The sequence below is a fragment of the Triticum dicoccoides genome, chromosome 5B (assembly GCF_002162155.2).
Source record: "Triticum dicoccoides isolate Atlit2015 ecotype Zavitan chromosome 5B, WEW_v2.0, whole genome shotgun sequence".
Classification (NCBI taxonomy): Eukaryota; Viridiplantae; Streptophyta; class Magnoliopsida; order Poales; family Poaceae; genus Triticum; species Triticum dicoccoides.
In genome coordinates this window covers 103798652-103810750 of record NC_041389.1, presented here as the reverse complement: position 1 = coordinate 103810750, position 12099 = coordinate 103798652, and the positions used below count along the sequence as shown (strand labels likewise).

Genomic DNA, 12099 nt, shown 5'->3' with positions numbered 1-12099 from the left:
TGCCCGATGTGTAATCTCTTCAATCAAAAGTTTGCCTAGTAGTTTGATGATACTTCTTGATTATATGTGTAATATTTTGAAATTTACCATGGAATATGGAAATCGATACATAAATCCTTTTAGTTTCATGTATTGTATTAGGCATCAATTTTGCCAAGTTAATCAACGAAGATTCAATTGGTTGCCATAAATTTTCCATTTCTAAATGTTGACATGTAAACCATTTCATATTTTCAATGTCATTCCTCTTATGCCCAGGTTGAAATACACCATATCAATGAAATCGATAGGATTTTTGACGACATCATATATATTAAAGGTGCTTCTATTCTTCAAATGATACAGAGCTACATTGGAGCAGAGCATTTTCAGGTGGTGATTTTATATTGTTATGTATATAGTGCACTTCGTTATATTACTTACACAAGTGTACAAAACCACTCTTAACCAATTAATTGAATCCTTGGTGGATTGTGTGACACTATGATACCGTTTTCTATTATTAATGGGTGTAAATAGTAATTTTTTATATAAATGAAATTGATGCACACATACCATTTATGCGACCACTTATATTCTGTTAGTGTCAAGGAGTACGTCTTCATTTTCTATGTACAAAATGACAACATCGATTGAGACTTTAACATGGCGGCTAATGTTATGTATTTTGTCAGCAAGTCTACATTACTCCGAATAGCCTAAAGTATCAGCTATGAAAGACTTAATGCCATGAATTATTGTATAATACTCCCTATCTCTTTATGGGTTGTGTGCATCATTATGTACTAATTTGTAAAAAAAACTTTTAGAAAGCATTGAAGAAATATATACAAAAATATGCCTACTCAAATGCTAAAACAGAGGACCTATGGGTCGTGCTTGAAGAAGAAACTGGCGAGCCATTCAAGGATTTCATGAGTACGTGGACAAAGCAACCAGGATATCCTATAATTAATATAAAACATAAAGGGAAAGGAATCCAAGTTGAACAGGTAATTTTGGTACATAACTCTACTCATTTGGATATTAAACTTGTGCCCATCATGTTAAATATTTTCATCGCAGCCTGTTAAACCATGTGGTCATGACCCACTTATTACATGATTATCATCCATGGTTTAGCTCAGCTTTCCTTGGGTTGGTCACCCCACTAATGTAATCATGTAGCATTTGTACGCACTATCATTACTCTTCTAGTATAAAAATATACAATGGGGGCTCCCCTACTATTCAACCATCAACAAAAACTTGAATAACTAACATTATCCAAAATGTAAACCTTCATACATATTGGTTGTGCATTCATCCAAGTGTTGACCCTAGATCCCATACACATATATTGTATGTTTTGAATTACTTATGTATTCTCTCGACTTATTGTTGGCGTAGTTCTGGTTGCTTATATATAAAAACATAGGCCTTTGCACACTTGTAATGGAGAAAATGTGCATTGGACCTTTATTTATTGCTAATTAATCATACTTTTTATAGATGTGGCTAGGTAAATTGGTTCGAAAAGGGATCTACTAAACATACCAAACACATGGAAATATTCTATCATGCATGTATTGGAATATACAAATCTAGAGAAACTACATGGTATTTATATAGGAAATTAAGATACTCAAAACTAGACATTGTAAGGCCAATTTTGTTCCTTCAAAATGCACATTGACAATTGTATACTATTCTCAGCAATTTACTAGGGGTGGCAAACTATTTTACACTCTAACTTATAATGCTCTACATAGGCAAAATCGTAGATATAAGTGTAGTTCATAGGCAATGCTATAGGATGGCACAAAAAAGCTACATGTATATGTTTATAATATCTTAAATTGCACTAATAATCGGTAATATATATTGTTTATAATATCAATTGTCTTCACATATATTGTTTATAATATCAATTGTCTTCACATATATTGTTTCTTTCTTGTAGGCCCAATTTGTGCTAGATGGGTCCTCTCGAGCTGGCTTGTGGGATGTGCCAATAACTTTAAGATGCTCTTCATCAACAAATAAATTCATTTTGAAACACAAGCATGATAATTTTGATGTATGTGGTGAACGGGAGAGGGGTGGAAATATTTGGATTAAGTTGAATATAAATGAAACAGGGTTTTATCGAGTGAAGTATGACAAAGAAATTAAAACTAGACTTCAAAACGCATTAGAGGCCAATGAGTTCTCTTCAATGGAAAAAATTGGTATGCAACATATTTTACTATTATGATCTATTTGTTATATTTGATTCCAGGAGTACTTTAACATTAGTTTTCCAGGAATTTTGGAGAACTCACTTATGCTTTCTATATCTCGAGAAGACACACTAGCATCATTGCTATGTATAGTGTATGCTTGTCGTGAAGTAGCTGACTACAGTGTTTTGACACACATACAAGCTGTATGTACATTCTAGTTTTCCAAATAGTTCAATTTTATTTGTTTTCTAAATTTTAATTCTCCATGTATTTTCCTTTGGCTTTACAGATAACTATAACCGTTTACCATGTATCTATTGATGCTACGCCTAACTTGGTTGCTGACATCAAAAAGCTTGTCACTAAAATTCTTCTGCCACCTACTCTGTATGTCATGTCACATTTTCAATCTTTACGTCACTAGTTACATGTTTAGTTGCATATTCCTTATTTGATGGTACATATATGCTCAGTCATATAACAAATATTTTCATTCTTACAATATCTTTCCTATGACCATTTTATGTACTCTACTTTTCAGAAAGTTGGGTTGGGATCCCAAGGATGGTGAGGGAGACCTAATAGTAAGTTTGAGGGAAACTCTCTTGGTTTCCCTTGTCCAACTTGGACATGATCATATCATAAGTGAAGGTCTTCGACGCTTTGACACCTTAATCCATGATCACAACTCTTCTATCCTTTCTCCTAGTACCAGAAAGGTCTAATAATCTTACCTTCCTACACATCATGCTTCTATGTTGCTTCTTCAATTCTGTGACCAAAATGTGGTGCAGGCTGCATACCTATCTGTGATGCAAAATGTTAGTAGTTCAAATAGATCCAAATATGATTCTCTTCGACAACTCTACAAGGACTTGGGTGACGAGGAGGAAAAGTTACGTGTCTTAGGTGTGTAACTTTTCTTACCATGATAAATTAACACAACTTCTTAATGATGATTTTTTTTGTCCTGAAAGAGTTCTCTATTTCTTTGTAGGCACATTATCTTCTTGCCTGGATAAGGATATTGTTCTTGAGTCACTGAATTTAATATTCACTAATGAGGTGACTTATAAGTTTTTTCCTTATCCATTTATTATAGTTAAAGATAAAATAAGCATATAATGTAAATAACATTTGGTAGTAACATGTTTTTCCTGCTCGTAGGTCCCAAATTATCATGCAGTTTATGTTCTTAAAGGTATTGGAATAGATGCACGTGAAACGACATGGAGTTGGTTGAAGGTACGTTCTACTTTGGTGGGGTGGGCGGGAGTTATATTTAGAAATTTGAAATTGTTGACTATGATACGGAAGTACTCCCTCCGTTTCTATTTACTCTGCATATTAGAGTTGACTGAAGTCGAACTTCGTAAAGTTTGACAAAGTTTATAGAAAACAATATAAACATTTATCATAACAAATCTATACAATGTGAAAGTACACTCAATAATGAATCTAATGTTGTTGATTTGTTATTGTATATGTTAATATTTTTGTTTATAAACTTGGTCAAAGTTTGCAAAGCTTGACTTTGACCAAAACTAATATGCGAACTAAATAAAAACAGAGGGAGTATGATTCTATAGGAATTTTCAACACAATGAATATACACAGTGTATTCTAGTGTTAGTTAATAATACCCACCTCAACTAGCATTGCGTTTACTTAGCACATTTGTAGTACTCCCTTATACAAATTTAGATGTTGCAAGAGTTTAAATGTGATCATTAGTAAATGGAGATCAATTATATTTTTACCTAATGAATTTGCCAACTGGGATGAAATCAAAACACACTAATAAAGTCATACATTAAGAATATAAAGTTTCCATTTCTTCATTATGCTTGAAATAGCATGTCCCTAGACAACCAATATATAGAAGTATAATCCTATCAGAGTGATTCAGAACATCCACATGTTGTTCGTGACTATGACCAGATATTCAGATTACTATGTATGCCAGTGTATATCAATGCAGAGGAAAATAGTTAAAGGGCATTATTATTAACTAAATCCAAAAGATAACTGGCATATTACCACATAGAGAATTGTATAACTTATGAATTTACAACAATGATACTCACCAGGTGCACCACAACGAAGATTCTTTATAAAATAGCTCAAATGTTTTGTAAATTTCTTTTGTAAACTATTTATATCTTGTAACTTCAACTAACTCGTGATATGTACTGATGGGACACCGAAATTTTAAAACAAGCTTCAAGTTTTCATATATTCAACTTTTCCTAGGGATATGGCAAATGATTCATGTTAGTGCTAGTAGGACATTAAATATTTTAGAAAATTAGCTGAATATAATTACATTTATGTCTTTCATTACATTTGTAGGAAAATTGGGACCGTGTCCTGAAGGTTGTTCCCAAAAGAGACCTACTATGGAGTATTGTGAACGACATTCTTCCATTGGTACATCCACATGAACTTTTATGGCTTTAGTTGGCAAGTTCTAAATTTCCCATTGAAAAAACTATTAGTCAATTTTAACATATGACCATTTCTAAAGTGCACTACCTATTTTGGTGTTAGTTCACTACCAATGAAAAGGCAGAAGAGATTGCCAAGGTCTTCAGAAACTACACGGATTCGGAACTTCAGAGTGCACTACAAGTAAAACTTCAGATGGTGAGTATCAACATGAGATGGATCGACGGTATCCAGAGTGAGCCCAACCTTGCACAGATGGTGGATGAACTGCTTCACAAGCCCTAATGTATTGTTTGCTTGTAGTGTTATGATTTATGTGTTCAACAATAGTGGCAAAGCTACAAGTTGCTTCTTGAATGTACTATTGTTGTCCGCAATAACATGTTTTTCTTAGTTATTATGCATTGAAGATGTCTCTTATTTTCTGGAATGAGGATCCACCTATCTATACTGATGTTCTAAAGGCACCAACAAAATATTTACACTTAAACTATGAACTATAGTGGTAAATAAGAGAATGCCTAGGGATAAATATCATTCACATCAACAAAAAAATGATTTTCATGTACCCAAACCTAAAGTAATCATTCTCAAATCTCTAAGACAAGTTTAAACACCCACATATTTCCATAAATTTGTATACCCCAGCATGATTCACCCGTTACAACACCTTGCATGTTCATCGGGCATAATGGAACCTAGATTTTGAAGATTGTTCCCTAGGTTAAACCTTTTATGCGACTCAAGTATGGAAGTGCAATAAGGGTGCACTACGGCACAACAGGCTAGCAGTGGTTGGCGCATAATGTCTACTTGTGGAGGGCGCTGGCCACTAACATCCCACCATTTCTAACATGGCATCAGTGGCCGACGGGACACCCTCCATTGGTAATGTTTGCACGAGTTGTGGGACTTTTTTAAGTGCCCGCCACTAAAAAGCCCGCCCAAGTAAATTGAAAATAAGCTGTCATGGCGGTATTTTGCATACAAAGCATTGATACCCATATAAAAAATAGCAATAGGCTGCAATATTGCATTGATACGGATAAGACATTGCAATACACCGCATTGATACCCATTGTTAAGTGCATGCATTTGTGTACCTTACCCACTAGTTAGTATAGATCATGACTAAGCATCACATACTTTAACCTTATAATTTGTTCATCATTCCTAGGCAGTACATAATAGCCTAAAAACACTGTCGATAGTCAAAAGGTACCATGACTCTAAAGGTCACTCAAAACTACAAGGTGGTCCTAAATGCAAGTTATACCAAGAGAGGGGGATTACCAGCCGCTGGAATTTTGACCTAAAAAATAAACAACAAAGATAGCAAATCTTTAGAGCTCACAATGAAGCGAGGAGTTTTGGAGAATTATTTTGGAATATATGAGGAATTACGGAGCCACTGGTGCAGCGACGTCCTATACAAGCAGTGTTTACCCCCTTTCTATGACATAATTTTAAACCATTACCTTGCTTGTGTGGGTGTAACGCCCCTATAATTAAGCTACAGTGACCTCCCCTCTAATTATGCCATGTCATCATATTTTGCAATAATGAATGCCACTTGTCCCAAATCAAAGTCAAATTCAAATTTAAAGTTGCAAGTCAAAATATTATTTCCACAAACAGTGAGAAACAATGTTGGTAATATCTGATACGTCTCCAATGCATCTATAATTTTTTATTGTTCCATGCTATTATATTATCAATATTGGATGTTTTGTACACTTTCAAGCAATTATATATCATTTTTTGGGACTAACCTATTAACTTAGTTGTCGGTGTCAAAACCAGCGGATCTCGGGTAGGGGGTCCTGAGTTGTGGATCCTGGATCGATGGGTAACAGTGAACACAAAGACAGTATTTACCCATGTTTAGGACCTCTCGAAGTGGTAAAGCCCTATGTCCTGCTTGAGTATGTTGATGTGTGTATATGATGGTTACAGAATTGATCTACCTCGAGATCGGATGAACTAAACCCTAGGTACCCTTTTCTAAGGGGTTTATTAGAGTTCTATGGGATCCAACTCCACCACCTCACCCCGAGATCAATTTTACATATCTCGGGTTACGTTTCCCTTTGTGAGATGTTCCTGGGTTGTGAGGCACACTTGAAACTGTGGAGGAAAATTTTCTGCTTTGTCTTCCGCACCTGAGGAGGGGAAACTCACAAGGTCGGCGGGGCCGAAGTATGGCGTATTGCTGCGACATGGTATCCAGTAGGGACTCATAAGAAGAATGCTGAAGAGTGGACCTCAGGGTGGTTCTACATCGAAGACGCCCCCCTATTCTATCCAGCTCAGAGGGGGCTGCCAGAATTCTCTCTCGCTTCTCCAAAGAAGAGGTTTAACTGGCGACCAAAAGTCCTTCCCAAAAGGAAAGCGCTGAAGTAAAGCATCTAGCTGCTCAAGTGAAGTGTTTAGCTCACAACGGGTTAACCATCATCGACGTGATGGCCCCTGCCATTACTCGGTGCATCCAACCTCTCCAGCAAAGGATGCACCCCCTATGGTGTTACAACGTGACGGATGACGCGACCCGTTACAAATGGAAGGGGCCTGCCAACCAGGCAACAATGGCCACCACACTGGTCGATCTCTTTAAAGGAGAAGAGCAAGAGTTTACCAGCCTAAAGCCCAAGGATGGTTACTCGAGCTACAACCCCATTGAATGGGTGAGTTCAGCTACACTTTATAGTTTGGATGTTATGTCCATTTTTGTTAATTAGATCTTCTAACCTTCCGAACAAAACTAGAGGCGCTGGATCGAGATAGTCAGCTGCCCTTCTCCTCAACCGGAGAGCTATTCCCACGAGGATGACCTGGGATTCCACGACGATCCATAGACGTCGATCGATTTTGAGGATGGGGTCTTTTACCAGGAGAGTCTTGACGGCTCCAAAATGACACTTTTGGTCGATCACACTGGGACGCTTCCCTCCTCCGCCGTAAGTGAAAAAAGGTTCCTTCTCACAAAAGACGATCACCTCATGCCGCTCCTAGTATGCTAACTTCTACTCCCCCAAGGGCCGTCGCATGATGCGCTGGACACCAGCGAGGGCAGCGCCGGCTGCATCGGCGCCGGACGACCATAGAGCGTCCAAACATGTGGCGACAGCAGGAGTTACATTGGACACGCCCACGACTAAGAGGTAATATGTTTATTGCATTTTTCGGCATTGTCATCGGCGATAGCCGCTGCAAATAGTGATAATCCTCTTTGCTGAGACCTGCAGGAGATACGTAGAGCCACCTTCAGTCGAGGACATAGAAGAGGTGCAAGGGTAATCCCAAACCGAGTTCTTTGGCTGGGCTGGCGTTAACACGGTGGTCTAATGTCTGCTAGAACTACGTCGGTATTTCCCCAAAGAGGAAGGGGTGATGCAGCACAACAACGGTAGGTATTTCCCTCAGTGATGGGACCAAGGTTATCGAACCAGTAGGAGAACCACACAACACAACGTAAATAGCCCCTGCACACAAATAACAAATACTCGCAAACAAACATGTTAAAGGGGTTGTCAATCCCTTTCAGGTAACGACGCCAGAAATTGGCGAGGAGACGGGGTAAAGTTGTAAAAGATAGGATAAATAGATTGCAAATAAAATAAAGTGCAGCAAGGTATTTTTTTGTATTTTTGGTTTAATAGAACTGAAAATAAAAGCAAAGGAAAATAGATCGCAAAAGCAAATATGATAAGAAGAGACCTCGGGGCCGTAGGTTTCACTAGTGACTTCTCTCGAGAAAAATAGCAAACGGTGGGAAAACAATTACTGGTGGGAAATTGATAGAACTTCAAATAATCATGACGATATCCAAGCAATGATCATTACATGGGCATCACACCCAAGATTAGTAGACCGACTCCTGCCTGCATCTACTACTATTACTCCACACATCGACAGCTATCCAACATGCATCTAGTGTATTAAGTTCATGGAAAAACAGAGTAATGCAATAAGAACGATGGCATGATGTAGACAAGATCTATTTATGTATAAATAGACCCCATCTTGTTATCCTTAATAGCAACGATACTTACGTGTCGTTTCCCCTTCTGTCACTAGGATCAAGCACCGTAAGATCGAACCCATCACAAAGCACCTCTTCCCATTGCAAGATAAATAGATCAAGTTGGCCAAACAAAACCCAAATATCAAAGAAGAAATACGAGGCTATAATCAATCATGCATTTAAGAGATCAAAGAAGACTCGAATAACTTTCATGGATAAAAACATAGACCTGATCATAAACTCAAAGTTCATGGGATCCCAACAAACACACCACAAGAATACTTCCATCATATGGATCTCCAAGAGACCATTGTATTGAGAATCAAGAGAGAGAGGGAGAGAGAGGAAGCCATCTAGCTACTAACTACGGACCTGTAGGTCTACAAAGAACTACTCACGCATCATCGAAGAGGCACCAATGGACATGATGAACCCCTCCGTGATGGTGTCTAGATTGGATCTAGTGTTTCTAGAATTTGCGGTGTATGGAATTGATTTCTGTCGACTCTCCTAGGGATTCTGGAATATTGGGGTATTTATAGAGCAAAGCGACAGTGCAGAAGGCCACCGAGGTGGGCACAACCCACCTGGGCGTGCCTGGGGGACCAGGCACACCCTGATGGGTTGTGCTCCCCTCGGAACACCCCTCAGGTACTTTCTTGGCCCATACGGTGTCTTATGGTCCAGAAAAAAATCCACAAAGAGTTTACGTGCATTTGGACCCCATTTGGTATTGATTTCCCGCGATGTAAAAAACAAGCAGAAAACAACAACCGGCACTAGGCACTATGTCAATAGATTAGTACAAAAAATGATATAAAATTATTATAAAATGATTGTAAAACATCCAAGAATGATAATATAACAACATGGAACAATAAAAAATTATAGATACGTTGGAGACGTACCAACATCCCCAAGCTTAATTCCTGCTCGTCCTCGAGTAGGTAAATGATAAAAAACAGAATTTTTGATGTGCAATGTTGCCTAACATGTTCATCACATATTCTTTTCTCTATAGCATGGAAATTTGGACTTTTATATGGTTCAAAGCAATAGTGTAGTTTTGACATGAAGACTTTAATACTCAAGCATATCAACAAGCAACCATGTCTTTCAAAATGTCAACGCTAAAGCAAGTTATCCCTGGCCCATTATGCTCAATCATTGATCCATTCATGAAACACACTCGAATATTAGCTAAACCCAATGCTCAAATACGATCATAGTGCCCCTTAGTTGGTGCTTTATAAGAGAAGATGGAGACTCAAATTCAAAATAAAAATTGCATAAAGTAAAAGAAAGGTCCTTCGCGGAGGGAAGTAGGGATTTGTAGAGGTGCCAGAGCTCAAAGCGAAAATTGAGAGATAAAAACATTTTGGGAGGCATACTTTTCCCACCAACGAAAACGACTTAAAGCTCCCAACACTTCCCATGCTAGATACATCATAGGCGGTTCCCAAACAAAAAATAAAGTTTATTCCTTTTTCCACCATACTTTCACTTTCCATGGCTTATCTGTATCCACGGGTGCCCTCCATACCAACACTTTCCAAGGAATTTATTATTTGACAACATAAAGTAAATTCATTTTTCATTTCGGGACTGGGCATCCCTAATGCCTTTGCCGCACTCTTGTGCAATGACAAGTGAATAAACTCTCATCATGAGAATAACATATCTAGCATGGAAAATATCAGCCACCCCTCACCGCCTCGCGAGCGGTACGAGCACACAAAAGAGAAACTTATTTTGAAAATTAGAGATGGCACATACAAATTTGCTTAGAACGGCACATAAATACCGCATATAGGTAGGTATAGTGGACTCATATGGAAAAATTGGTTTAAAGGGATATAAGTGATAAGTACACCGTGCTCAAAAAGATATAAGTGAAGCACTAGAGCAATTCCAAGGCTCTAAAAATTTAAGTGAAGCATAGGAGCAAGCATAGCATAATTTTTGGCACTCTCAAAAAGGTGTGTCCAGCAAGGATTCAAGACTTAAAACACAAAGAAAAACAAGCATAGACTCATATCATACAAGACGCTCGAAGCAAAACTCTTAATATGTGGCGAATAAAAATATAGCTTCAAGTAAAATACCGATGGTTGTTAGAAGAAAGAGGGGATGCCACTCGGGGGCATTCCCAAGCTTAGTTGCTTGCTACTTCTTGAATATTATCTTGGGGTGCCTCGGGCATCCCCAAGTTTAGCCTTTTGCTAACCCTTATTCCTTCATCCATCATAATCTCACCCAAAACTTGAAAACTTCAATCATACAAAACTCAACAAAACTTTCATGAGATCGGTTAGTATAAGAAAGAAAACCACTACTATAAGTACTGTTGCAAACCCATTCATATTTTATTTTTGCATTATATCTGCTGTATTGCAACTTTTCTATGGCAAAAACTCTTCAAAGAAAACCACAGAATCATCAAAACAAGCACACAACGCAAAGAAAACAGAATCTGTCAAAAACAGAACAACCTGTAGCAATCTAACTACTTTGAATACTTCTGTAACTCCAAAATTTCTAAAAGATTAGGAAGATGTGAATAATTTGTTTATTAATGTTCTGCAAAATTAATCAACTCAAAAGCACTCTTCTGATAAAAATGAAAAATAATTTAGTGAGTGAAAAAGTTTATGTTTTCCAGCAAGATCAAATCAACTCTCATCCAAATCATCCCAAAGGCCTTGCTTGGCACAAACACAAATTTAAACCACAAAAACACATCTAATAAGAGGCATAATTGTGTATTTTATTGAAAACATCAAGAAAAACAAAAAGCAAAAGGATACAAGTTGGATAGCCTCCCAATGAGCGTTGTCGTTTTACGCCCCTAGCTAGGCATAATGCGAAGGATCTAAGTTTTGTCATCTGTGATCTTTGCCACTTTAGTAAGGGTCTTTTCAAATCTGGGAGGCTCTTTGCACTTCCCTAAATTTTCTGGGAAAGAAACCATCTTGAGATCTAAATGTTGGGGAACGTTGCAGAAAATAAAAAATTTCTACGCTTCACCAAGATCAATCTATGGAGTTCATCTAGCAACAAGAGAGAGGAGTGCATCTACATACCCTTGTAGATCGTGAGCGGAAGCGTTCAAGAGAACGGGGTTGAGGGAGTCGTACTCGCCGTGATACAAATCACCGATGATCCTAGTGCTGAACGGACAACACCTCCGCATTCAACACACGTACGGTTGGGAAGATGTCTCCTCCTTCTTGATCTAGCAAGGGGGAAGGAGAGGTTGATGGAGATCCAGCAGCACGACGGCGTGGTGGTGGATGCAACAGCGATCTCGGCAGGGCTTCGCCAAGCTCTCCGAGAGGGAGAGGTATTGCAGAGGGAGAGGGAGGCGCCAGAGACTTGGGTGCGGCTACCCTCCCTCCCCCTCTTTATATAGGCCCCCTAGGG

The 12099-nt window shown here is 38.2% G+C and overlaps 1 protein-coding gene across 1 annotated transcript in view; it reads left to right on the top strand.

Annotated features, from left to right (window-relative positions):
* The window catches only part of LOC119307628 (aminopeptidase M1-C-like), a 20393-nt gene extending 15311 nt beyond the window's left edge, over window positions 1-5082 (top strand). Inside the window, exons 10-20 of the mRNA XM_037583699.1 lie at window positions 259-372; window positions 810-992; window positions 1943-2210; window positions 2286-2407; window positions 2494-2591; window positions 2746-2923; window positions 2999-3113; window positions 3202-3269; window positions 3372-3449; window positions 4557-4634; window positions 4755-5082. Coding sequence (XP_037439596.1) covers window positions 259-372; window positions 810-992; window positions 1943-2210; window positions 2286-2407; window positions 2494-2591; window positions 2746-2923; window positions 2999-3113; window positions 3202-3269; window positions 3372-3449; window positions 4557-4634; window positions 4755-4937 — 1485 coding nt within the window. The 3' untranslated portion in view covers window positions 4938-5082. The remainder of the gene's footprint in view (window positions 1-258; window positions 373-809; window positions 993-1942; window positions 2211-2285; window positions 2408-2493; window positions 2592-2745; window positions 2924-2998; window positions 3114-3201; window positions 3270-3371; window positions 3450-4556; window positions 4635-4754) is intronic.
* Window positions 5083-12099: the final 7017 nt, after the last annotated feature.